The 27082-nt window shown below is 53.4% G+C and overlaps 9 protein-coding genes across 9 annotated transcripts; 6 read left to right on the top strand and 3 right to left on the bottom strand.

The window, feature by feature from the left end:
• Positions 1–177: 177 nt before the first annotated feature.
• Positions 178–448, top strand: INS49_014087 (uncharacterized protein; the record flags this gene model as incomplete). Its single annotated transcript, XM_043174778.1, has 3 exons — positions 178–270; positions 318–394; positions 445–448. The coding sequence occupies 3 exons, from the start codon at positions 178–180 to the stop codon at positions 446–448; spliced, it is 174 nt and encodes a 57-aa protein (XP_043021723.1).
• Positions 449–3383: 2935 nt separating this feature from the next.
• On the top strand, positions 3384–5653 carry INS49_014086 (uncharacterized protein; the record flags this gene model as incomplete). Its single annotated transcript, XM_043174777.1, has 3 exons — positions 3384–3419; positions 3477–4156; positions 4270–5653. The coding sequence occupies 3 exons, from the start codon at positions 3384–3386 to the stop codon at positions 5651–5653; spliced, it is 2100 nt and encodes a 699-aa protein (XP_043021722.1).
• A 461-nt stretch (positions 5654–6114) lies between these two features.
• On the bottom strand, positions 6115–6661 carry INS49_014085 (uncharacterized protein; the record flags this gene model as incomplete). Its single annotated transcript, XM_043174776.1, has 2 exons — positions 6115–6440; positions 6550–6661. 2 exons carry the CDS (start codon positions 6659–6661, stop codon positions 6115–6117), a joined length of 438 nt encoding a protein of 145 aa, XP_043021721.1.
• Positions 6662–7431: 770 nt separating this feature from the next.
• INS49_014084 (uncharacterized protein) lies at positions 7432–7908 on the top strand (the record flags this gene model as incomplete). Its single annotated transcript, XM_043174775.1, has 2 exons — positions 7432–7739; positions 7797–7908. The coding sequence occupies 2 exons, from the start codon at positions 7432–7434 to the stop codon at positions 7906–7908; spliced, it is 420 nt and encodes a 139-aa protein (XP_043021720.1).
• A 2114-nt stretch (positions 7909–10022) lies between these two features.
• Positions 10023–13950, top strand: INS49_014083 (uncharacterized protein; the record flags this gene model as incomplete). Its single annotated transcript, XM_043174774.1, has 4 exons — positions 10023–10727; positions 10851–11334; positions 13562–13617; positions 13684–13950. The coding sequence occupies 4 exons, from the start codon at positions 10023–10025 to the stop codon at positions 13948–13950; spliced, it is 1512 nt and encodes a 503-aa protein (XP_043021719.1).
• Positions 13951–19221: 5271 nt separating this feature from the next.
• On the top strand, positions 19222–21903 carry INS49_014082 (uncharacterized protein; the record flags this gene model as incomplete). Its single annotated transcript, XM_043174773.1, has 3 exons — positions 19222–19400; positions 20158–20499; positions 20556–21903. 3 exons carry the CDS (start codon positions 19222–19224, stop codon positions 21901–21903), a joined length of 1869 nt encoding a protein of 622 aa, XP_043021718.1.
• Positions 21904–22864: 961 nt separating this feature from the next.
• Positions 22865–23791, top strand: INS49_014081 (uncharacterized protein; the record flags this gene model as incomplete). Its single annotated transcript, XM_043174772.1, has 3 exons — positions 22865–23087; positions 23172–23330; positions 23403–23791. The coding sequence occupies 3 exons, from the start codon at positions 22865–22867 to the stop codon at positions 23789–23791; spliced, it is 771 nt and encodes a 256-aa protein (XP_043021717.1).
• A 694-nt stretch (positions 23792–24485) lies between these two features.
• INS49_014080 (uncharacterized protein) lies at positions 24486–25412 on the bottom strand (the record flags this gene model as incomplete). Its single annotated transcript, XM_043174771.1, has 1 exon — positions 24486–25412. The coding sequence occupies one exon, from the start codon at positions 25410–25412 to the stop codon at positions 24486–24488; it is 927 nt and encodes a 308-aa protein (XP_043021716.1).
• A 483-nt stretch (positions 25413–25895) lies between these two features.
• On the bottom strand, positions 25896–26790 carry INS49_014079 (uncharacterized protein; the record flags this gene model as incomplete). Its single annotated transcript, XM_043174770.1, has 4 exons — positions 25896–26114; positions 26220–26264; positions 26343–26581; positions 26655–26790. The coding sequence occupies 4 exons, from the start codon at positions 26788–26790 to the stop codon at positions 25896–25898; spliced, it is 639 nt and encodes a 212-aa protein (XP_043021715.1).
• Between the last annotated feature and the right edge of the window lie 292 nt (positions 26791–27082).

Below are 27082 nucleotides of genomic sequence, written 5' to 3'. Positions count from 1 at the left end.
ACTTTGTGTCCTAACCTATATCAACGTTCTTTCCAACATGTTTGTAGAAACGGTCGTACAACCATGCTTGATGCTGGGCCAACACAGTGTCACTCAGTGACATCAGAACAGAGTCTTCAATTAAATGACATCTGGGTGCCACATCCTAGGCGACTCTGCCCAGCTGTGTCGATAGCGATGAGCGACTCGTGGCTTTCTCAGTACAATAGGTCAGCGGCTACGAGCAGGAGCTCGCTGTCAGGTATTCAGTATTCCAGCCACATCCGCCGTGTCAGTTCCGAAGGCACCTTCGACCGGAGGTCAGTTGATACGGCTAGGAGCTCTCGGTCTCGGAACCTTGGGCCTCCGACTACGGGGAGACCGACGACTCTGCGGCCTCGTCCCAATTTTCTTGGTGCGCAAGGCTCCTTCCCGCCGACTGCGATTTCCCTTGCCTGATGTGAGCTGAATTTGGTGACAGCCTGACTCTGTCCCTTCACATGCAGATGTCTTTGTGTTGTTGTCGATGCAGGCGCATGAACTCTTGTTTGCCCCGTGCACCGACTTCCGCGCCTTGTGTACTCGGCCCACTTCCGTTAAGTGGTGTCCATGCTCTTTATTAGTATGTCTACGAGTCAAACTCGCGGACCAAGCCGATCCCAATCTTCCACAACCTCTCTTCCTCATGCAGCCCCCATCACCTCGATGTAATGCTGCAATTCGACGCTTGCCAACGAAGTGTTGATCGCCGTCGCCTTCGCAGCTGGATGTGTTTCTTCAAATGACCTGTCACCCTGTCAGGCTTGTCGGCACGCCCCCCTCGGCCATCACCCGGGGAGAGTGGAGACGACCGCTCCTGTGGTGCTCCGCCTTTTGCTTCTAGAATGGAACGCCAAGTCTGGCTGTGCGGTCGCCTCCATGAATTTAGCTTCCGATGGCAATGCCTATATTCCGGGGCGGATGCGCCCCCTTGGCACACACGACTCTGAGAGCTGCCCTGCGGGTAATTCGCTCATGGTCCTTGCCCCTGGAAAATGTGGGACCTCAACGGCAACCTTTTTAAAGGGGCGCACAACAGCTAAGAACGTTCCTCTTCCCATCTCCTGTCAGTGCCAGAAGCGCCCACGAGAGTCTTGCTGTTTGCCCCAATGCATCTTCATCCTCACTCTACTCCTCATTTTGGAGGAGAATTTGGAAGAAGAGGCTGCCCTCCTCGGTAAGGGCGAGACATTGGTGGAGCTTACACAGGTCGTTGCCAAAGAAGTAATCGACGCATTTTTGTTCGCCTATGATTGCTTGAGTCTGGTCTCCCTGACCCAAGACTGTACGGTGTCGGCTTGAACATATGACATCGCGTATGTCTCGACACCATTGAACACAACGTGGTCTTCTCTGGCGGCCTAGGGGTTGGCAACTTAGGTGGCCTGCTGCTCATCACCCTGAGGCACGATCCCTCCCTGTCCAAGCAGGGCGTCCTTGCCGATTTCGAGGACCCAAGCACCGCTCCGCACACTACACGAAAGGAGACTTTTTTGGGTTCTGGGGGAGTATAGTCGCAAGGCTGAAACTTGAAGAAATTGACGGAAGGGGTGCAGCCCTTGGGTTAAGCTGGAGACAGCGATGACAAGCTCCCGCAGCGAAGATATATTTAGCGGGAGCCGCACGCTGTCTGATGACTACATAACAAGATTTCACGATACATGACGTCTCTGCAAATCATTTGCTCCATGATTTAGGCTTTGGCGGTGTTCAAGCCTGTGAGAAGTGGGTCTGTAGAATGATTTGGAAGATGTAATACCAAAATGCATGCCTCTTGATGGATAAGAGGAGACTCTACCTGCTGTGGACGTTTGGCTATTTTCTGATGTAGAGATCGAGGAGTATGTTATTAAGGGAAAAGACCTATTGCGGGGGGCCCTCTGCGACTCGAGCAATCCATTATACGGTTACGCCCTCTACTTCCTGGACCAGACTGCCGTGAATGGCAACAGGCACACCATTTTTGGTCATCATATTGGCGCGCAATTGCAGTAGATAGATGGGATCAAATCCCATATGTTTGTTGGACTTCGATTGAATTTAAACAAGCCTCAATACGAAGTACGTGAGGGTAGGTAGCTATTTCAAGACCAATCTTCCAATGATAGAGACCAACTAGACTGGCTATATGAATTTACAGATGGACACTTCTCAAACTTACAAAGCACGAGAATCGATCTATACCCTGATTCTTCTTTCCAAGATATCCTCCAGTGGATTCTGGGAGGGGAATCACTCTATCTCATTGAGCGTGATGGCAAGTGTCAATTTCAGCCCACCCGGGTGAATGAATCCTCACATTTTCTAGCCACTTAAAGGGTCCAGTAGCCTCTAGTCTGTGGTAGATCCATCAGCTTAACCTGGACATCAGATCATGTCAGGTGTTTTACCAAGTTGAGCAATGCGGAGTGGATCAACGTGGCGCTTAGGCAATGACCTGCCTGCTTTCTTTCATCGAGCGGGCGAAATTAGTGGACCAACTATTATCTCAGCAGAGAAGTGGCTTTACGGAATCGGATATGTGCTTGCAGATTTGCCGGCGGGATGGGATATCGTAGAGACGGTCAGGCCCTCTCATGGCTGAGCGATTCCCAATCTCGACCCGGCCTCCAACCCGGTGTTTTCCTGTGACTCTAGAATTCCTTTAACGCCCTTGAAGATGGTAAGGGTCCAATGGCTGCATGCATCTAAGCTGGCTACAGCTCTTTTAGTGCTGCCTTGTTCTAGTGCTCCGTAACATAATGATGGCAGGGACGCAGCCAATTATCAAATTATCGTTGATGTGGCTTGAAGAACGGCTTGAAGAATTCAAACTCTTCTGTTCCCGAGATCCCCGGCCCGTCAGCGTTAGGAAGGCATGCTAGCCTGCTTAAGGAATGGCTTCATCAGGCTTGGCACAGGCTGGGGTTGTGCCCTCCTCCGTTATGGGGGGATGAGCCGGAGGCGATTCGCGGGCGCGAAGCGAAGCGGTGGGGGCCCCCTTACTTTTTCTACTCCTTGCCCAGCTCTTTGGCAAATCCTTCAAGCTGCTTTTGCGAGCCACTTTAGCGGCGCTCGGGACACTCCTGTTATAATTACTTGATGACCCAAAATGTCAAGCTGGTTGAGCGCCAAGGTCATGAGACATTGCATCCAGCGAGTCTATTTTTGGTAGCACTACTACAAGCTTTGGTGGATGCCTTGGCTAGCTCCACACACCATGGTAGGTATCTACTCTAGCTCACATGTTAGGTTGCATCATTATCAGGCGTGATCGCTACCTACGTGGTAGCTGACACAACACCGGCGAGCCTTCATCCCAACTGCATTTGATCTTCCGGGTCGTAGCTGGCAGGTCATACTATATCAGGCAGGATAGAGAGAACATGTCACTCGCGAGACATGTGGCGGGCGCCTTATCTGTACGTCTTTCGAGATATTGAAACATCGAAGGGTGCGACGCCTAACGAACCGTTTAGAAGCGGCGGAGGCCAAGTTACAGGTACTCAGCCCTGGAAAAGCCCACATCGGTACGGCTGCTGCAGCTCTCACCCAAAACCGACGACTACCTCATTCATTGCACCCTGATCGAGGTCAACCTCTCCTCAAACCCGTCTTACGAAGCCCTTTCGTACACATGGGCCATCGACAGCGATATCTCTGAGCCTCGCACCGGCGGCCCTTCAAGGACGGTAATTTGCAACGGCGCGACACTTGACGTCTTCAAGAACCTGCACAATGCGCTCTCCCAACTGCAGGAGCTCGGCTGGACGTCGACGCCCATCTGGATAGACGCCATCTGCATCAACCAGCGCGATGACACAGAGAAAAGCGCGCAGGTCAACATGATGGGCGACATCTTCCGTGCCGCAGAGCGTGTAGTCGTTTGGTTGGGCAAGTCCTCGTATGCCACCGACATCGCGCTTGCAAAAGCACGCCCGTTCTTCACCGACGGAATCTTGCCGCAAGACGTTTCGTCTAACTGGGCGGCAGTCTCCAGCCGCGGCGCTGTCTTGGTCGCCTACGAGGCGCTGAACTGGGTTCTGTCGCGGGGCTGGTTCGGGCGTGTCTGGACGCTGCAGGAAGCGGCGCTGGCTCGCGAGACGGTGTACCTGCTGGGCTCGCAGACGGTGCCATTCGATGAGCTGCTGAATTGCAGGTTCGCGGACAGCGGTAGTATATCTCTAGCGTACATGGAGCCTCTGCTCGTGCGACTGCGCACCCGCGTGGCGGTCTCAATTTCGCCCGCGCAGCACACGAGCTGTTGGGCAGCGGGCACGCCTGCACGCTCGAGGCGGCCGTGACGGAGGCGCGGAACCGCCGCGCGGTGGATGGGCGCGACAACCTGTTCGGCGTGCTCTCGCTGTGCGACCCGGAGGATGCGGCCGGCCTGGCTGCCGACTACCAGAAGTCGGTCCAGGACGTCTTCTGCGAATGCGCCGCGGCGCTTCTGCGAAGCAAGAACACGGGGCTCACCCTGCTTTCGATGGTAGGCCAGATACGCCACGGCTACGACCTCGCGTACGCCTTCCACTCGAAGTACATCGACCAGTTCAGGCCGGAGAAGGGATTTGTGACGGACCTGCCCTCGTGGGTCCCTGACCTCAGTGCTCCGGCAAGACCAGTGCCCCTACGGAACTTGTCGGCGATCGAATTTTCCGCTGCCGGGTCGGTTGAGCCCAAATTCTCTATCACCGGCAGCAAGGGGAGGGTATTAGAGCTCAAAATTACTGTCTTGGACACCATTTCGGCCACAGGCGACTGCCGCTCGGCCCGGCTCGTCAGGCCCATCTGGCGATTCTTGCGGCTCCTACGGAATCTGCCGCGTCACTCTGAGGGAATATACCTACCTACCGGCGAGCCTATAGTGTCGGCGCTCTGGAGAACGCTTGCGGCCGGGGCAACGCACGCCATGGACGATCCGGATGAGCAGACCATTGACGATCCAGACGAAAACGCCACGGAAGAGCCGGAGAAACACACCTTGGACCAGCCGGGCGCTGACGAGGACGATGCTGACACGGCGCTGGAAATCGAGCTCACTGACAGCCACTTCGTGGAATGGTTTGCCATCTTCGCCGAAGAAACATGCACGCTCTCCGAAATGAAAATGCGCGATGGCATTTTGAAGGAGCAGGATGATAACGACCTAGATCTGGGCGCTGAGCCCGACGACAGACACCGCCTCGGTCTCCGGGAGCTCCTTCGCGACAAGGAGATGGAAAAGCTGGACCGCTACAAGATCCATGCCATTCGGGAGTTCCTGGCCTCGTTCGACTCGCCCGCCTACGGGTTTCGGGAGGCGATTAGGCTGAGGCACGAGCGGTTCAAGGGGATGAGCAGGGTAGATGTCGAGGTCGAGCAGAAGCTGTGGACCAGCAAGGACCCGCTGTTCGAAGACGTATTTGAGAAGTTTTATGCCGACCGGAGAATGTTCTCTACTAAGAAAGGGTACCTGGGAACGGCTCCATGGACAGCGGTAGAGGGGGACGTCGTTATGCTGGTAGCCGGGGCGAGTGTGCCCTATGTGTTCAGGCCGTCAGAGAGGACCAAGGGTGGATGGGAGTTGGTGGGCGAGGCCTATTGTCATGGATTCATGTTCGGTGAAGGGACAAAGATCGAGGGTAATGATTTTCAGACGATTATTGTTGTGTAATGGAGAGAAACAGGGGGGAATTGCGATGTTGTATGCATTTGTGACGATGATCAGATTCATGAAGTGACGTTAAAATAAGCGATTATATGATCTATATTTTCTGTTCCTGGATAAGTTCCAGGTAGCCTTGTGATCGAGTGTTTCCAGCTGACTAGGTACAGAAGATGGACATGGGACGGGCCTTTTTGTGTCCTTCCGACTTGCTTTTGTGTATATAATCTCTCAGTTGCTCTAAGGCTCAATCTATCACACCAGCAAGGTCACACCAGCAAGGCCGTGCTAGAGCAGACAAATTCAGCTGCGAATCTTACACTCTTATATTGTATTTGGTTGCTGTTTTGCTCTTTACGTTTAACGGCGGTACCGCGATGGCCGATTCCGGCCTCCACCCCCCACTGTGATAGGTGGAAGTCGGACACCAGATAGATCGGTCAAATGTGCAGGAAGCTGATGTAAACTATTCAGAGTCGCTCAGAGCCGATCAACAATTTTTCCTTTCGTCCATTACGACTTTCCGCCGACCCGACAGCCTCCTTATCCGTCTCTGACTTCAGTTTCATGGCTCCTTGGCAGGCATCCAGGCTGGATGGGATGCTCCAGTTGAAAAGGATCTTGACGATCTTCGGATGATACCTCACCTTCTGAATCATCTCCTCCAGGAATATGGCGATGCTCGGGGATGGGTGGGAACGTATTCCATAGCCGAAGATGATCCCATCAACATGTTCCGCCTGGTCGAGCTTATTGAGAATTGGCCTGTAGCCGAGGCTTAGGGAAGCCAAAATCACTTGGAGAGGGTCAGCTGGTCATTCTAAGTTATAAACTTTGTAAGAAACTATAATCAAAGTTAAAGCCATTATCCATGAGTGATTTCTGCAATATTTTGAGTTCATCACGAACTTCTTCTGGCTTCATGTGGAACAACTGCTCGACATCCAAGTCCTGCATAGACTTGTCATCGGCTGGCAAGCCAACAATGATGAAATACGGTCTGCGAGTAGCCGACATTTCTGAAGTTGGCTTTAGCGGATTGCTAGATTGAGGGGGGAATCTCCGAGTCTCCTGTTTTGATTTCGCTGACAGAATTTGGCCTACATCTTATGTCGACTATATTATTCCGAGCTGGTCGGCAATAACGTGTCTTGGACCTCCGAGCGGTACACGGAGGTCTCAGACTTCAGTCAGATTGGTCATCAAAAGTCCGACTATGCAGCACAGACGAAGATAAAGTTTGCAGATCCCTTCTCAAGGACAAGTCGACGCTTAACAGGGCCCACTTCGTCTTTTGGAAATGGGGCAGTCTTGGCCGTTGACCACTCGCAGCCTCTTGTCGGCGTGCAAATCTGCCCGGCTCCCGAGTCGGGAGTACCGACCCTCTGCTCTTGTTCGTGAACAACAGCAAGTAACCACTTTTATTACTCCTCCAATGCTATCATAATGATGTTCGACCCAGTAGACTACAGACAAGGGCATGTGTAGGCCTCTTTGGCTGACTGATTGGCTCGCTCTCGCATTTAAGATTCACCTCCGAATGGGTGAACCCAGCATCAGTGGATGATTTCAGATTTTGTGTGTGATCGTTACTCGGTCTTTGTTCCTGTTGGTGCGTTTAAAAAAAAGCATTGTCACTCGAGTGTACGTGTGCGGATGCTTGAGCCTCTTGGTAGCAAATAGTTTAAATGCAGACAAGTATCTTTGATTCTGGGTTGATCTTGTTGTAAATACCCAGGCCGCAATCGACGCTTCTCAACATACCAAATTCTGTGTAATATTACGCAATGGCGTCCTACTTCATTACCGGCACATCCCGCGGCATTGGCCTCCAACTCACGGCATCGCTTGCATCCCGACCTTCCTCAGAAGTCTCCAAGGTGTTTGCAGCTGCTCGCAAGCAGTCCGATGACCTGAAGAAGCTGATCGATGGGTCCAATGGCCGTGTTCAATTCGTACCACTCGAGGTCACAACCCCGAAGAGTGCAGAGGAGGCTGCTCAGATAGCGGAGAAGTCCCTCAATGGCCAGGGCCTCGACTACCTGATCAACAACGCCGGCATCATGAACATAACCCCGAACGGGATCGTGGAGATGTTCGTATCCTGAGCCTTCCCGCGAGCATTGTCTTTGCTTCGCTAATAGACGAAAAGGAATGACTTGAGCGAGACCTTGAACACAAACGTCGTAGGAGTCCACAACGTCATTGCCGCCTTGTTGCCCTTGGTCAGAAAGAGCAACTTGAAGAAGGTCATCAACATGTAAGACACCAGACAAGTTACACACCACGCATATATTCAGAAACTCAATACTCACCGCGCTCAGAACCTCGACTGTGGGATCATTAGCCATGGCCTCGTACTTCCAAAAACACCCCACACCAGCGTACAAAATCTCCAAGACGGCCCTCAATATGCTGACTGTGCAATATTCTGAGGCATTCCGTGATGAGGGAGTCACTTTTGTTGGGGTTTGCCCTGGTGCATGTCTCCCCCTACCGCTTCTGCCTCGAAACCTTTTGCTGACAACTTCTTCACAGTGGGTTAAGACAGACATGGGAGGCAAAGAGAATGCCGATTTGACACCCCGATGAATCCGTCGAGGGTATTCTCGAGATGGCTGACAAGATCAACGTCAAGGATACGGGCAAATTCTTGACGATCAGGGTCCCCGGATGGGAAAACCACGAAAAGCAGTACAATGGTTCCATCAGGCCTTGGTAACTAGGGCAGTCAGCGCTGGCCGTTGATGAAGCAACCACAATGATTTAGTGCACTCTGTACCACGAAGACTCATCGGAAGGGCATTGATCGAAAACCATCAATTGACCCCTTGAGTTCAAAATAAAACCATATCAACGCCTACACTATGACTATCATTGCTTCTTGCATCCTCCAGCAAGGCTCACTCTAACTAACCCCCCCCCCCTCTCTCCAAGATGTGCGGTCATCGCCAACATGCCGAGTAATTTATCTCAGCACTATTCCCGGTTTTTTGGACTACATGCCTCCATTTTACTCTTCTGATTAATATCAATAGATTTATCGGATCCTCATCCGTAATGGTCCCCTTAGTTCTGGCCCACAGCGACGTAAACCTGGAATATGGCGAAGTTAGGTATCTGATAAAATCTGGATCAGATGCTTACTAGAAATATACAAGAATCTGATGAAAGCTGATCAGATGCTTATTACAAATAAATAGGGAACTTATGAACCAGATAAGCATTAACACGTGTCTACTGAATTACATGGATGTGTGCACTTAAGCAGCGATAGCTGTGGAAACCATCTCGTCATAACCAGGTGGTATGCTAATCAGGAAAATTTGGGATGGCTATCAGATACCTATTCATAATACATGGGGAATTGACAAAAAGTTCACCAGATGCCCGCTACCAACAATTAAACTGAGCTTAATGGCTAGCTGAGAGGACATGGATCAGGAGTGTAAATACTTTCTTGATGTGTGATACATCTGAATAATCTATGGAGACCTGTGTCGTGTCCCTCTATCTTACCTCGTCACCACTCTGTTGTGTTTTGGGACTGCGCTGCCCTCACTTCTCTGAGGCAAGGCTGTGCCCGAGACTCAAGCCCCCCGGTCACTCAGTATTTTCACACACACAGGTGACAACCAGACCTTTTCTTTCTTCCACACGGACAGCATGCTGCATTGAAGACGCGAGTTCCGTTTGGTAGGCATAGCATAGTCAATGACGGGCGCATGGAGTCAACCCTCTGACGAATTCTCAACAGCAGCCTTGATTTAACCCCACGCTGTTCAGTATCTGTAATGGATAAGATGATGTGCTCATGAAACTCAAGTCTGCTCTAACCAGGCTAGCGAGGCAAGTCAAGAATGGGCATGGTTGGCTTGAGTAGACCGTGCTTCCTCGGCGGTTTGCATGATACAGTGATGCGGCAACTTCTCGCCATGATCAGTGGATGAAGCAGCTGATAGCATGAGGACAGTATCATGTGGACAACGCTTACACTGCGCGCCCCTGTGCGGGCTCTACAATGAAACGTGAAGAGCTGCTTCAAGGTCAGAGACAAGCAAAGGGATGGGCCACACATGTCTAGCCGCTTGCACAGATGCCAGCTCATGCCCTGCAGGCCTTGTGAATTAAAGATTTGTGCGGTTGCCCCTCGCCCACAGATCGACTGCCAAAACAAAACAGCTGCAGCCTAAACTTTTCCAGGCCGGGCTTTTCCTTCCTTCCTCCCCACAACACACGACACCACTTCTGTAAGTCAACGTCTACACTTCGCCCACCCTCAACTTGATTTGCTTCCCTCGATCATCTCAGGCTTTGCAATCGATTGAATCTAATCTTCTCATGCACCTGCAGTTTCATTCTGATAACCATTGTCAAAATGACGAGCAATAACGATTCGCGAAAGCGCAGGAGGGTTACGGTTGAGGAGGATTCAGAGGCCCCATCAGAGCGCGGCCTTGTCGACGGCCGTGATAGGGAGGAGGATCAGGGCCTTTCATTGGGTCCAAGAGATGAGGGACTGAGCCACGATGCCCGAGATGACGACGTGTCGACGCGTCAAGAGGGTGAGGTCACAGGCGATGGCCGGGGGGCTTCTCGTCTCGAAAACAGTGGTCTATTTGGATCATTTACGGAGCCGGACATCAGTCGGAGTTACTGGGACGCTTTGGATTACGATAGGCGCCGTCGCAGTGGGGTCGCAGGTCATACAAGAGATGGCCGCCAGGGTGACCACGGGGGTCAGCATGCATCGACAAGTCGAACATTCACAGGTGGTTCGACGATACTTGAGGAAGGCGAGGTTCTCTCCTATTTCAGGAGGCTCGCTGGTGGTGGAACAGGCATCAACTTGGACAGAGATGAAGGCGATGCTGACTGGGCCGACCTTGTTGGCCCTTACCGGAAATGGCCAATCGGTACGTTGACCACCCAGGCTGTTCTCGGCCTGGCTAGCGGCAGAGCACCCCCAGGAAGTCTGAATTATTTCGTATCCCTCCACATGGGATACGAGATGGCGATGACCCAGAGTCCCACGAACGAGGTTCTCTCCATCCACGAGCCAATCAAGAGACCGTCATCTTTGGTCTGTGACATCTGTTATCATGATGGAACCCACAGCACCGGCCGATATGCAATGCTCACCTCGGAGAAGCACGGCGATACAAACACTAATCCATTTTGTAATTGCTCGTGCTCCTAAGCACAGGATCAACACGGGAATGCGACCCATGGCTTACAGAGAAGCCAAGACTCGGGTAGCCCAAGGCTGCAGATTTTATGCGCCAATCTTGCGGCCTACTGGGAACGGGGTGAACTGGGTGTTCTATTACAGAAATTCGTTATTAAGCGTAAACATATGGCACCTCTTTTGATATATACCAAGGCCTTCTGCTTCATCAAATTGGCAATCGCTTATTCCAATGACTTCTGCGAAGGAGAGATGCCGGAGGCATTGGAAGGCATCTGGCCGTTCACCAAGGCTGACGCAATAAGACACAAGAACCAGCTGCGTCGCTTCTACGAGATAGGCATGAAGAATATGCCTGCGGGTGAGCTCGAGGGGCTCAGCATGGCCGACATTCGAGCGAGGTATGACACGAGAGGCGGCATCCCACCCCAATATCGCCACGATACACAGTGGCTGAGCAAGCCATGTCCTTTACGGCTTCCTCGACACATTGGCAGGGAAGGTGAGCTGGCGAGGTGTGCTTTGAGTTCCCACCTCCACGTATCAAATGGACTCAGCCTCAGTGGTGAGCCTGGAACCCAGGCAACAAGACTTGGCGCGCTGAGGGTTCACTGACAGTGACGAAGAGGACATCATAACGAGGAAAGGTCTGGTATCGTCTGCTTCATTTCAGGCGAGTGTGGATGCTGAGAAACCATGAATTCTCCCGATAGCCACCCTTATTCGAAGGGTGGTCATGGGATGGTGGTGGGAAAATCCTGATGCCTTGGTGTCTGTTCTGTTCACTGAATGCAGGGCTCATCACAGAGCCGTCTGAGTTCTACGAGGCGTGCCCACCATCTATGTGGAGCTTCGAAAAGCGGCGAAAGGGAGAGCTTACTTGGAGGAGGGGCTCGAGAGGCAGCTCAAAGTATGTGGGCCGTACGCGGTGGAGTTGATGTAACGCGGCCTTGATGGCACTGTGATGATGCCAGGATCAAGAGACAAGTCAGCGCCCCCTGTCTCCAAAGACAATAAAGATGCTTCGAACAAAAACACAAAAAGCTCAGTCTGTCTTGAAAGATTCCCTTAAACCTGGGACGCAAGCTATGTAAGCTACACGATGGTGGCAGTAACAGGCTCAAATATTAACCACGCTGTACAGAATGGAAAGCATGCCAAAAGCACATGAAACATTGGCCCTGACTTGGATGCGTCCACTTTGAATCCTCCGGTGAGTGCACTTGCAGACCAGCATCGCCATTCTATCACTGACACTTCCTGCGACAGTCTTAACGGCGAGCCTTAATGCCAACACTGCCAAGTCCTGCAGCATCACAAAACTCGCGCCCGTCGATCGCATTCCAAGGCCCAAGACTTCTCAGAACAGCACCACCGCGACGTTCCTACCCTCTATAACATATCACACCAACTGTTCAGGAGGAACACGGGGTTGTTAGTGGCTCATCGGCAAGCTGTGGTCGTTCGTGCAACGCTGGTACATGGAATGGGATCAAAAAGGAAGAGATGCCACCCAGTGATGCCGAGCTTCGGGGAAGGTCAAGAGCACAACAGGAAAAGCGTGTAATCGATGGGCGAGATGCAAGAAGAGGACCGTATAGCCATGATCAAGACATGCGAACAGCCGTCAGCAGTCTACCGCCATCCGGAAATACACATCACCCTGGTATATGTATCGCGCAGGCGTGGAGTGAGGTGGCGGTACTTTGACCAGGTGGACGGGGATAGTGTCTGTAGAACACCGTTAAGTCAGCCTTTCAAAGTGCGTAGTTGATCAATTTTCACAGGTGTGTTGGGACAGCATCATCATCTTCGCACCAGGTCTTAAGTTACTCTTCGTCTCTTGAACACCGCGACTGCGAAACAGGCCAGGGATGGCTTGACTGGGATTAGAGTTTGTCGTGTCCCAGTGGACCTCGTCTGCCACGACTTAGACCTTACCGTTTCAGGGAAACAATCAATGGCTTACAAAGAGGTGCCATGACAAATGCAACCTGTACTATTATCAGAGCATGCGAATGTGTGGTCCCTAGGATTTTGTTGAAAGTATAAGAGCCTGGCTTGATCGGACGCAGTATTCAGAAAATATCCAACCGCATCTGAAGACCCTCACCATTCAGTAACAGCTCACACTCGCCCATTAGTTCATCTCACAATATGGTTCCTCTTATCTAGCTGATCACCGAAAGCTCCACCGGATTCGGTGCCCAATTTGTGAAGGCACTCCTTGCGGCAGGAGACAGGGTCATCGCAACGGCACGCAACACCTCCAGCATCCAGCATTTCCAAGACGCAGGGGCAACTGTCCTCAAGCCAAAGTGAGTTTGACAGGCTGGCTGAGACGGCTATTGGTATTTATGGCGGTGTGGACGTTGTCGTCAACAACGCCGGATATACACACTTCAGTACAATCGAAGACGACAAGTGAGTAGGCACTACTCCCTCCAACGAACTTTGAGCTTCCTAACTGGATTTCCGTCTTGAGAACTGGAACAAGATGTTCCAAACCCATGTCTTCGGGCCTTTGGGGGGTGGCTCGGGCTTTCATGCCGCACTTCCGGTCTAAGAGAAACGGGAAATTTGTCTTTATGGGATCGATTGCCGCGTGGGGAGGCTTGCCAGCACTGGGGGCGTATTGCAGCTCCAAGGCCGCCCTGAGAGGTTGGTTCCACCCCTATCAATCCGCAAAGCCCGGCTGGAGCGTCGCAGCCACTAATCACTGGCCGCAGCGGCGGTCGAGAGCCTTGACGTTGAAGCAAAACCCCTCGGGATCAAGACGCTCCTTGTCGAGCCCGGGTTCTGCCGGACAGATTTCCTCAACTAGAAGAACGCGGTCTATGTTAACGCGCAGATCGACGACTACAAAATGCTCGTGGAGGGCGAGTTCGCACGCTTCAAGGGGGCCCACCACCAGCAGCCGGGTGACTCTGCCAAGGGAGTGGGCCGTATTGTGCAGATGATTAAATCCGACGTCGCTGAGGGGGAGATCCCGATCAGTCTGGCCCTGGGCGAGGACGCTCTAGATAGGATCCGGTGCAAGTGCACCGACACGCTGGAGTTGCTGGAAAAGTGGGCGGATGAGTCGTCCAACCTGTCGTCCGAAGGGATTCCGTTCTAGGGATTTCGTCTGGTGGCGTGGGAAATGGGGACTGAGGCCCACAGATGCGCCCATGGCTGTGATCTGGCTTGCAGTCCACGGCCTGGTCGCTGTTTCCAAGATACAAGCACATGCAACAGATGACACCCCACCAACCCAGTCCAGGGCAGCGCAGCTGGGCCCGACACAATTTAGTTCGATAGAAAGGCACAAATGGAAAGGAAAGGTTGTTCGTACTGTGATATATGCGTAGATACTCAAGCGGATAAACATTTGCCCTTGAGGTTTCCATTGCAAACTACGAGTGACGATAGCTTGGCATTGATGAGGCCTGGGGTGACTCGACAGGCTGTAGTCCGCCCTCCGGGAGCAAAAGGGAGACATCATGGACGCATCAAATACGGCCTTACCTAATTAGCTTGACCAAGCGCGTGCTACTGTGTACCTGCATGTGGAGCGCCGACGTGAGGCTCAGACTCTGGACGCACAGAGTTTACACTAGATCGAAAGCGCTGCGGCAAACAATCATGGCCTTGGCATACGTTTAGCAAAGCTTGGACACGGCTGTGTTGGAATCCTGGACCCGGTGCTCGTGCCATATGTCCGAAGGGACGGATTTCACCTTAAATCCGACATTTTACATACAACTCGTCTTCCTCGATTGCTTTCCTAATTTGGGTGATGCTCAACGGCACATCAAGCAACCTCTGGCGCCCCAGATCTTACCCCAGCATGCTCTTCAAGGCCAGGCCGATTGGACAAGAAAGACAAGCACACGCTCAGAGCGAGCCGAACCCGGGAAGGATACCTAGGTACAGGAGCCTAGAGATCCAGGCGTGGAACCCCAGGGGGTGTCGATCGCCTCCCGCCATCAAGCAGAATTATGAACACGATGCCCATATCCACATCGGCCACGCCAACAGGTAAAGTCCTTTTCTCGGGGGCCATGTACTCCAACGGGACAAGACTGACGTGACCCGAAGGTGGCAGGACTCAGGAGGCTCGCTTTTGTGACAACAACTCCACGTGGCCACCCAGCTGCCGAGGATCGCAAGCTTATACGAAGTCTTATCTACCCTCTAGCTATCCCTGCTCTAGCATGCCGCCTTGGCACAACCCAAACAGAAATGTCTCACACCCGTGCCGCAGGGCGGCTTCATCCCCTCACAATAATCTCGACGCTACTCGCTGTTCTGCTAGCCCAGAGAGAGGTTATACTCATTGGCAGTCCCCGAAGGAGAAGCATTGATTTGTTGAACATGGAAAAGTTTCAGCGGTGCCGAGGCCTGTCGTGAAAAGGGGGATTCCCATTCCGAGGCTGTCACTACAGAAGAGTAAGAAATCCCCAATCTCGCATCGCATGTGTCCGGTGTAAGCCAGCCTCCGAGCAGCCTATTGATCCGCCAGCAGCCCAAGACCCGGTCATAAGCAACGCTGATTGAGCCATGGTCCAACGACGCAGAAGTTCTGATCGAATCCACCGTAGTGTCCATGGGAACCCATCCGAGTGGGCTCATTAGGTCCTATGTCTCCTCTGTGACTGCAATACTGTTGGCGCTGCGTGTTTTGGTCACTCTGGGCGTCTTCTTGCCGCCAGGTCGAAGTCGGTCACCTTGTGCGGTCCGTGATGGATGATATGCGTCTCCAGACCAGTGCCATTGAGTGATTCAGGTCGGCATTCTTCTTGGAGTAAGATACTGTGGTCGGCACGGGTGGGGGTACCGCTTGGAAGACTGCGAGACTATTGTTCAAGATCATGTATCAGATTTGTCGGTTTAAATCGTCAGGGGTTCGAAGCTCTCGAGGAACGCGGCGGATGGACCTGGCAGGATTGATCCTGGCAATGGCGTCTTCTCGCGGCAACTGCTGGCCTCTGGGTCGAGCAGATGTTAGCGCGGCAATCATCCTTCTCCGGATATGGGATGAGGTGCCCAGGGTACCGATGGACTGACGGCGACTGATGCAAGAGGTAGGTATGTGGGAAGCTTGGAAGAGAGTGGACTGGGCTTGGAGGGCTTGCTTTGTGGTGTGGCCGGCCTGGGCTCTTGTTCCTTCAGAGGCATTGCCAGGTCAGCTGATCAGCTCGGGGCACACCCCGTGGACAGGCAATGCTGACAGCTCCCAGGTGCTGTTTTCTATGGCAGGCCCTGACCTTGATATGCCAGCCTCTCTCTGCACATTTGCATCTGACTGTTCCCAACGGGAGCACAGCTGCCCAACCGACCCGGATGTCGACACCAGCCCTCTACCCATGTACCAAGCAGCACCATCCAAGTCTCACGGCAGGCGCAGAGGCTTCACCGTCATTTCAAGGTTGGCCGCCCACCACGTCGGCCGCACCCCTTTAACGCTCCCATCCTGACTCTCGGTGAGCCATCCAGTGGCCATACAGTAGCTATTCTTTGCACCTTCCTAAAGCACTTGGTCCCAGTCTAACACGAGACAGATCCTGCTTCCTCCTCAAGTTCCAAGATGCCCAATTGGCAGCCGTCATCCCATGGCGCCGATTACGTACACTCTGAACGGCTAGTTACGATCCATGGCTCTGCGAGCATGCCCGAAGCAGTTCCCTGAACCCTTTGTCGAGCTCGACATGTACATTCAATCAAGCTATGCCTGAAATCCTGAGCCTCCTCGTGCACACCCGGTGTGACTAGCCCACTCAGCCATCCTGTGGGACCCTCGAAGGACGTACCCTCGAGCCGAAAGGACTCGACTACGTCTATGGATACCTCGGGAGAATGCTTGGTGTTTCTGGACGAGACTCGCTGCCGTGGAACAGACTTGGAGGTGTTATAGCATGCCAGTGGGGTGTTGGCGGTGGCTTTCAGTCAGGAGAAAGAAAAGGATCAATCCATATGGAGTAGGTATCCCGGGTTCCTAGAAAAGCAGCTACCTACCAAATATACCATAAGAACAGTCTCCATGCGCTTCTCCTCAAGACACGGCCATCAATATGCTCGAGCCCAGTACCCATCCTGATCATCAAGCCTATCATCCTGTACCGGACAGCGCGAGAGCCAAATATGTGGAACCTCGAACGACACCCCCAGCGCTGGTACGACGAGGAGTTGAGTGGAGTAGGATTCGGACAATCCTTGCACGGATCTATCTGGTTTGCGGTCCCCCTCTGCCAAAGGCTGCCAGCCGACCACACACGGAGAGTTCCTGAATGCTTGTATGATGTCGAAGCGACGGGGGAATTACTCCACCTCTCTCATGCACCACCTGACTTTCGAGTCTGCCGTCGAGGCTGCCAAGGCCCGCGGCCTCAACACGTCACGGCTATCCGGCACGCCACGGCTGACGGGGAAGAGATGCTGGCCGTTGAGGGAAGGCTTATCACAACAATTCATATGCGTAAAGGACACTCTTTACTCGAGCTTCACCTTCGGTCATCTTCCAGCAGACATCGGTCGGCCGTCAGGCTCTCAGACCATGCGGTCTGGTGTAGAGGGCTCCATGGCCGGGATGATCCCTCAGATGAGATTCCAGCCGGCCAGTGCGTCTTTTGCATCTATGTCCACATGGTATACGGGTATGACATGGCGGGGTCTCTGTCATTGTACTCCTTCCCAAGGGACACAAGTCTAAACGAGGCTGCTCCACAGAGGAGGCTGTCCAACAAGTGAGGCTGATCCAAAGGGAGGCTAATTCCAGACGAGGCTTGTCACAGCGTAGGCTGATTCCAACGAAGGCTGATTGCAGAGCAGGCTGTATCCAAGGAGGGTTGGTTCCAGAAGAGGCTGATCCCAGGTGAGACTCATTCCAGAAGACGCTGACGATATATCAAGCTCATCCCATGCGAGATGGGTTATACAGGATGTTAATTCTATCAGAAGCACGAAAAGAATGCGCAAAGATCTTTCCCAAACCAATGCCAAGCAGAATATTCATCAAACGCATGAATGCGTACCTTGAATTGGTTGATGGGATAGATGTACTCGGGCCCGAGTCCCTCGCGGCGATAACCTGTCTATTTCGAAGCAAATCGTTCAACCCCGTCCTGACCGAGCACCTCACCCAACATCCCCGAGATCCGGCCGAGTGTCCCAAATCAGCCGCCGGGCCCGAGGCCCCGACTGGTACCTTGTGGCACATTGAAATCTTCGACACTTGCATATTCATGGAACAGTCGTGCCGGCCAGGCAATGTTGGTCGCACCGACGATATTCCCGGGCCTGGTTGGCTCGTAGTGCGGCTGCTATTTCTCCTATCTTGCATGTTTACAACGAGACGCATACGACGCTACTTCGGTTCAAAAGCCCAATTTACCCTGCAATATAAATGCATGCATCATTGGCCACACAACATTCTCGATTCGGTACCTGCGGATCATTTCCAGCACGGCCAAGTCTGAATACAGTCCTTTCACCTTCCATTCACCCGGAAAATAGGTCTCTACAACTGGCATCCGGCCTCTAGAGGCCACTTGTTCGTCCCTCCGAATGCTGGGCACTGAGAAGCCGCCGGTGCACGCGGCATCTACCCATTCAGCCCGAATACCCGAGCCAAATCTCGAGCTCCAACTGGAGTGGCCGAGATGCACTGCCTTTAATATAAAAGTTCCAGGGACCTCCGCTGATCACGAGAAAAGGCCCGGGTCCGGCCTCTGCACGTCAGAGCCTGTAGTACTTTCCACAGTCCGCCGCCCAAGGTCAAGATGCACTGGTCGATTCTCGCACATGCGTCAGCAGGACTGCTCTTGCTCGGGGAGGGGGCGGCCTCCGTCATCAACACCCCGGATACGCGACCAGGGCTGGGCCGAGCCTACAACGGACTCCCAGGCCTCGACAACTCGTCAGGCTTCTCCTTGTCACGACGCCAGGGCTCCTCTCCTCAGTGCGGAGCAACAGCCAACGGCGCGCGGTGCACCAACAATCTCTGCTGCTCGCAATGGGGATACTGCGGCTCCACGGATCTGTACTGCTCCAATATCTCGGGTTGCCAGCCGGCCTATGGGGTGTGTGAGGGCTCGATTACTACGACTACTTCTGCGACCACGACCACAACGACAACTAGCTCATCAACGTCCACGGTGACGACGACAACCTCATCGACAACCGTTACAACCAGCTCCACCACTACCAGCAGCAGCAGCAGCAGCAGCAGCACTGCAAGCCCGACGGTTGTCCTCCCACCCGGCCAGAGCACCACCCCGGACGGCTCATGCGGCAACAACAAGTCGTGCCTTGGATGGGCCTACGGACAGTGCTGCTCCCAGTTCGGCTTTTGCGGTTCCGGGGACACGTACTGTTCCTTGATTGCGGGCTGCCAGGCCGCGTACGGCATATGCGAGGGATCGTCGTCAACTACTACCCCCGGCGTGCCATCAACGACGTCTACGTCAACGAGCAGCTCATCTTCTTCAACTGCTACGACGACGACGACGACCTCTGGAACCACCAGCACCAGCTCTACGAGCAGCAGTGCCAGTGCGAGCCCAACGGCCTCTCTCCCGCCGGGCCAGAGTACGACAACCGACGGAACGTGTGGCAACAACAAGTCGTGCATTGGATGGGCGTATGGACAGTGTTGCTCGCAGTGGGGCTACTGTGGGTCTTCGGACACTTACTGCTCACCCATTTCGCAGTGCCAGCCCAATTATGGGATATGTGATGCTGCCTGAGTGTGGGGAGGATCGCAAGAGTGCCTAGTGCCCAGGTATGTGGCTGGGGCGTAGCTGGGCAATAGTATTTCTGGACTGTATCTGTTTTTTTTTTTTTTTTTTTTTTGTCGTTAGATCTACATTCGTAGCGATTCCGCTGTGGATGCTCGCCAATGCCAAGAACAGAGCATAGAGAATATTTCACACAAAGTTCCCGGGCCAGTGACTAGCTTTCCTGAAATGGCTACGGAATTTTGCCCATACTTACTAGGGCGAACCGTCCAGCTTCTATGCGCTCTAGTGTCCACGTCATCTCACACCCTCTTGGCTAGACGTTGTCACCGTATTTGTCGAAGTGCTCTGACAGCTTTGACAACACACAATGGCAGCTTGCACACCGAATTCTCCCTGGCTTGACTTAACAAGGTGAAGACTGTTTTTATGATGCAAGAAATACATCAACTGCTGCGCTCATAGCCAACAGCCTGAGGTGCGGACTACAAATTCACGTCTCGCAAAACTTCACCGGGCACATACCAAGGCAGAATATGAATGGCCACAGTCAAGTACATAAGTAATTTGAAGTCCCTCCTCAACCACCGTGTCTTCCTCACTTGCAGTCACTGTCGAACTTCGACAAATCCGCTGCTCGGGTGCTCCAAAAGTCTGATCATGTCTCAGGGAGTCCTTGGCGCCTACCGAAATCTTCGGCTTGACCCGAGCCGAAAAGAAATTAGGGTTCTGAGGATTCATCCCGGAATGCAATCTGACCCGCTGTTCACCGTTCTTGAGGTCAAGAGCCTGAACGACACGATGAAGCAGCCTTACGACTGCCTGTCATATGTTTGGGGAAATGTGAAGGTCACGGAGCCCATGACAGTTAACAACCAAGTCCTGCAGGTCACGTCGAATCCCGTGCGCTGCCTCCGTCATCTGCGTCACCAGAAGCAGGAGCTTGTTCTGTGGGTAGACGCTGTTTGCATCAACCAAGATGACTTGGAAGAAAAGTCGACCATAGTCGCCATCTGGGGGAGATCTACTCGAGATGCTCGACGGTATATCTCTGGCTGGGAGCACCGGAGTCCTCGGACGACGTTTACGCGGAGTCGCGACCGGATCCCTTTGCGGTCCTGAGACAGCTGGCCAGCAATTGTCACCTCTCCGAGCTCCCGGGGTTCGAAGGTGGCCAGGGCTCCGGCCCGATAACATTTCAGGAGGACGACGCATGCTTGGCCGCCTGGGAGGCATTCTTTCTTATTGCGACCAGCCCCTGGTTTCAAAGGTCCTGGACCGTCCAGGAGACGGTGCTTCCACGCACCGCCATCGCCGTAGTCGGCCACTGGCGCATGTCATATGTAGAGGATATCACCATCGCCCGGCAGAACCGGAACGCGCATTTATTCAACTCACCCTCCAACACTTGCCGCTGCCATGAGAGCTTTAAAGTGCTTCCTAGCCACTTGCGATCGACAATGGACCGTCTGTTCTCCCAGGTCGAGGATTTGGAGAAGTTCCGCTACATTCAACACCGCGACAACGTCGTCCACGCCCACGAGTACCGAGCAGGTTCCGGCCTCTTCGATAGCTCAGGCAACTGCACCGTACCGTTCTTTGACTTGCTGCGCACTTTCGCTAGCCGTCAATGCCAAAACCCTCGCGACAAGATTTTCTCCCTTGCCGCCATGGCGAAGGCGCCGGCTTACGACTCCTTTGTCCCAGACTACCGCGTCGACACGGCTGCATGCTACATCGGTATCTTTCGACAGATGCTGGAAGAATGTAAATACGACTTTCGATGTTTCGTCGGCTCATTCTATGGCTCCTCTTCTCCTGAGATTACCGGACTTCCGTCGTGGGTTTGTGACTTTTCCAATCCTGTTATGAACCCCGGTCAGGAGCTACGACGACTGCAGGTCTACAATCTCTACAATGCATCCGGGGAAAAGACAGGAGCACCGCAAATTCGCAACGGTATAGGGCTGCTCCTCTCCGGGGTTTACGTCGACACTATCAAGCAAGTTGATGAGGGCTTCGAAAACCGCCGTACATGTGTGAACCCGCAGGCCGTATTTGCTAGGTGGATCCGCATGTGTGAGCACGCCATAGGCTCGACTGACCGAGAACGGGTGCGTAGGGCAATGGTCAGCGTCCTCTGCGGCACCGTGGTGGCGGACTGGAGCTTCAGGCGCACACGGGACAGGGACGGAGCAGACGACCCTTGTCTGCTGAATGATTCCGAGTGGCAGAGGCTCATCGGGGGTGACCTACACGGGGTGCCCTTGGAAATGGGAGACCGGATTCGGGGTTACAGTGGACGGAAGATGTTTCTTCGTCACAGGAGGCGGGAAGACGGGCTTGGCTGTTGAAGGAGCCAGGGAGGGAGACGAGGTCTGGGTCCCTTTTGGTTCAAAAGTTCCATTCTTTCTGAGACGGCTCCCAGGGAAGCTGCAAACTGAGAGCGGATTGCGGCTCTGTGGCACCCACTCGTTTGTCGGAGATTGCTTCCTGGAGAATGCCATGGATGGCGAGGCTGTAAATGACGCTACTTATGGAGAAAATATTGTACTTCTCTGACATGCATATAGTTGTGTATCATAGCGTTCGAAATCCGACAGGTGTCATGCGGTGGCGAAACTTACTATCCATGATGGCATCCCGTCCTTAGACGAGCCATCGACCGCTGTCTTGTCAGAACAGATCACAAGTCATCCATATGGCTTGAGACGAATATCTTGTTTCCAACATTGTCCTGTGTGCAATCACATATTCGCTAGGTAGAACCGTGTGAGTCCCACTATTCCAGTTCAAACTTAAATCTGTACTACTGAGAAGAAAGAGGTGGATAATATCACTGAGCACCTAACTAAAGGGGTACAGGGCAAAGTGCGATGAGAAACAGGGTTAGGAAACAACAACCTTAATCCCGGCACGGAAATCTCATCTCGAAGGACCAGGTGCTGTTTTCGCGTGTGTGATTTCTTCGCCGGATATGAGAGATAGACATGGGCTGAAAGGTTGTGGACTTGGCATGGCGAAGGAGATGTAATGGCGTCCAATGCCGACAGTCGTGTGGGCAGAAGCAGCTGTTCAGGGCGGCCCGAAGCGCTGTTCTGGCGGCCTCCAGATTCTGCTGTCACATTCCGGGATGTGCGAAGTGACAAGTGCATTTTGGATATGACACACTTCAAAACTTTCGGCAAGACGTGTGGGAGATACAAACCGGCGTTGAGCACCTTTCCCCAATACTCATATGCGTTTGTCTCTCTCAAAGTTCTTCCTCCCTGGACATGGGACGTTTCCTAGGATTGCGTCAGCGCTTCGCCCATCATGACCACAGGACTGGCTGCAAAACGTACTCAGCTGTCATCATTTGAGCAGCGAAGAGGTCCCACTGAAAGTTTCGAGTTCATCTGGCCGGCAAGTGATGTCTCCGTCCAACTGGACGAGGTAGTACTCATCAGGTGGACTCAGGCGATTGAGAGTGATGAGATCGGAGCACTTTGGATCTACCTAGTGGACAAAGTTGAGGAATCTCGCGTCATGATAGGCCGTAAGTATGCTAAATCTGAGCAATTCCACCTGTTTTGGGGACCAGCTTGAGTATCTAAGTGTTCTACTCTAATTCACCGAACAGGCAACATCACTGGCAGCGAGTCGGTCTGGACTGTACCTTTGGACATCGAATTCTTTGAGGTAGGGAGGTCTTACTGGTTTGAACTCGAGGTGTTCCCCAAACACAGAGTGGCCGTGTCAGAAAAGTTCAAACTCGTCAAGAGCTCCTCTCAGTTATGGAGTACCTCGACAGCGTCATCCGTCATCACATCCGAGGGGACCACCTCTACCCAAGTCATAACCAGGACCATAGTGAAGTCCCTATCATCACCTCAAACCGCTGTACCGACCAGTGAAGATGATGAGGTTTCTGGAACATCGGAATCAGACTACTTAGAAGCGTCCAACCCCGACACACAGACTCTAAGCGCGGGTGCCACGGTGGGAATTGCCACAGGAGCACTATTGGGCATCACTCTCCTCGTGCTGATCGGTGTTCTTGTCTACCGGAGGAAGCGGTCATACAAAGGACATCATAAGACGGAGGAAGGTCAGGATGCAGCCGTCGTGAGCATCCCAGAACAACACTCGGGTACGAATATACCGGAGATGGAGGCCTTTGGGCCGAAGGCACGCACTGGGGACAACGCGGGTGCGTGCGGTCATACACCCGCGAGTAGAGATTTCCATGAGATGGAGTAAGACCGCATGGATAGTTTTCTCTGAAATTGGCATGGAGTCTCCCACACCCGGCGAGATGCTCGGCAATTTGGTTGACCCGACACGAGGAAGTGTGTGCGTCTAGGGTTACTATGCTCTTTAATATGTAATTGGTCACGGTAGTATTTAGTGGATAGTCTCTGAAATGATAGCCTCTCCTTGCACGCTCACTTGCTTGGATCGGCCGATATCAGCCAATTCTGTCTCCCTTCCCCCGTCGTACTTTGTACTTTCTGCTTCAGTTGCGGCCCATTGACTGGAAGTCCCACCCTCTCCGAAATTGTCGACTGGCAAGGAACCTTGCTGCAGAGCACAGTAGTTACCATCTCAACTCCCTCGGTGCCTTCTGTCAGAAACAAATCTCATCCAGTTCAATTACTCCATCCCTGAATTGGATGAACTTCAAGGCATGCCACCATTGTCTGTTTTAACGAGGGATTAGCCACACCCGACGCGTAGAAAAGTCCGTATTTGGAGGCAGGTCTGAGGTATGTGAATTGGGTGAGGGTGTTAAGGTGTGGGTGTTGGGTATGCGAATTCTCGTGTGGTTTAGTGCTGGCGATGTACCGGTGTACCCTTTGTTTTTGCAGGTGCGAATCTCCGATTTCTGAAACAAATGTTTGAACCGTGCCATAGACCTCCACCTCTCGCTGCACGATACATCTCCCATCCAGCCTCACGTCAAAAAATCCCCCTTCGTCCTGGCCAGAACCTCATCATAATACGGCTGAAAGGCAAGCCACCCCTTCTCCGGGCCTCCGACACTCTGCGCCGAAAACTTGCACTCGTCCTCGTCGATCAGTACCTTCTCATACCCACCTGCAGCGGCAGCATCCGCCAGCAGCTGAGCCTGACACGTGCGGTCCAGAGACATGAACCAGAAAGCAGCCTCATCGACGCTCTGTCCCACAGTCAAAAGTCCATGATTCTGCAGGATGACAGCCTTCCCATTGCCCAAAGCACCCGCGATCCTCGCCCCCTCATCGGCATCAACCACCACGCCGCCAAAATGCCGGTACACAGCATGGCTCCCATAAAACCGCAGCGAGTCCTGCGTGATCATCTCCAGCTCCCTCCCAAACGCACTAAACGCCTTCCCATAGACACTATGCGCATGGCAAGCAGCGTGAACATCCGGTCGGCCGCGGTGGACGGCGCTGTGGATGGTGAAAGCGGCAGTGTTGATCGGCTCGTCCCCCTCCACGATGGCGCCGCCCTCGTCGACGAGGATCAGGTCCGACACGCGGATCTGCGAGAAGTGCGCCGACAGGGGGTTCAGCCAGAAATGGTCTGTCAGGATCGGGTCCCGGACAGAGATGTGGCCTGCCACGCCCTCGTCGTAGCCTCTGTCCGCGAAGACGCGGAAGGCGGCTGCGAGGTGCTCCTTGCGGTACTGCCGCTCCTCCTCCAGGGTGGCGAAGCGTGGGTAGCTGCGGATGCGCAGGTCGCGGCCGGTCTTGGTCTTGCCGAGGGACTGGACTGCGGTGGGTGGTGCCCTGTGGGGTGCGGCGGGCGTGGAATGCTGCTGCTGGATCGAGGCGGGGGGCCGGGTGGTTGAGGTTGTGAGATGTCGCCGGCAAATTGCTGCCGACGCTGCTCTCATGGAGCTGGCAGGCCGATGAGCTGCTTGAATCAGAAAGCAATTCATGGCGGCTTTTGTGAGGCGTTGGACGAGGAAGTCCTGGCTTGAGTTCACCAAGTCGTCTAGAAGAGGTGGTTGTTCGGGAATACCCTCCCTCTCCCCCCCCCCCCTCGCCCGGCACCTCTTCCGGTTCGGAATTGCGCGATCACCCCGCGTTTCCATATCGGACCCGGCACAGAAATCCGGGGTACTGGTAATCAAGCTGGATCTATTGGATGAAACGGATCAGGCTTCGAAAGCCACCAGGTCTTAAAATCAGATTCACGTCATGTCTCCGAAACGCCCAACGCATTGTCAATGTTTAAGAATACGAGGGGTTTATAGAATATTCTCTTGATAGCAGCATGGCATGCTGGAAGACGGTGCCTCCACTACCCGTCCAGCAAGACGTTTTCCCCAAAGAAGTAATGCCACAGAAGACAAGCCCAGAAGAGTGTTCCCACTCTATTTCCGGAGAGGCTCCAAGAGTTTCTGGCAGTCCACCACCTTCTGCGAGTCCATCATTCCGAGCTCGACCAGCTTCTTCATCACTCTGATGGCCCAGTACTGGCAGTTCTCCTTGACCTCCTTCCTGCTCTTTGCCTGAGGAGGGGGCTCAGCTGCAGCCACCTCCTTGACGATGTCCTCCAGCTCCGGGGTGAGCTTGGGAACCAGGACGAAGTACTGTCGCACCACAGGGTCAGCCAGTGTACAATTGAAGCAGTGCAGGATCATGCTCGACACGCAGGGTACATGAGGATGAGTAGCAAGCCGAAGGGAATGCCTTACGTCTCGAATGTCTGGGTTACTCAGAGTGGGCACGGGTACACCATCCTGCCAAAAGTCATTATCTCCTCTTCATTCACCACAGGAACTTAAGTGGCTGCACAGGTTGAAACTTGGTGCACGAACCTGATTCGGTCTGTAATCCATAAACTCGGCGTCTCCCGAGACCTGATAGACATTGCCCTCCAGGTCGCCACCCTCGACGTCGGCCGTCTCGAGGCTCCAGTGGAAAGGCTCGCCCTCGGCCTGGTTGTGGCGGACGAGGTACAGCTGCTTGGTACGGGAGTCGGGCTGCGTGTTGTCGGGCGGGGCCTCGACCTTCTTCCAGGCTGTCTTGGTGCCGTCTGGGTTGAGTGTGCGGACGTCTATGCTGTTCAGTAAACGAACCATTTTTTGATGATATCTTGGAAGCCATCAGATGTGTTTGGACGAGCTTACAGGATGTTCCACTCTTGGTGGTGGCAAACTCCTTGCTGAGTCCAACGCGCTTCAGGGAGACGGTTGGGTCCTGAGAGTCGACGGAGAGATCGGAACCCGCACTGCTGGGGCGCCGCGGCGTCGATGAGTCTGTCATTTTGCAGTGTCGAAATCCGTTGTCGATTGACTTGTTCGGAGACTACCTTGTTGTCTTCGACAAGGTTGGGAAGGGGGAGGGAAGAGGGAAGGCAGCAGGAGTGTTGCGTCCTAGTGCGGGACTCAGCGAAACTCAAAGCTCCTGCCAGTTTTGTGTGGCTGAGATATGGCAGGTCAAAGAATGGCTTGGGGGTGAATGGTCAAATTAGTGGACGTAAACAGAGCCGGGAACACCTGAGGCATTTGCCAGAATGCCGAATGCTAGTGGCACACTTTGGAATCAAAATGATGGG

Source organism: Diaporthe citri (genome assembly GCF_014595645.1).
Source record: "Diaporthe citri strain NFHF-8-4 chromosome Unknown scaffold_7, whole genome shotgun sequence".
Taxonomy (NCBI): Eukaryota; Fungi; Ascomycota; class Sordariomycetes; order Diaporthales; family Diaporthaceae; genus Diaporthe; species Diaporthe citri.
Note: the sequence above shows the minus strand (reverse complement) of the source record. Positions and strands in the feature narration are given on the sequence as shown.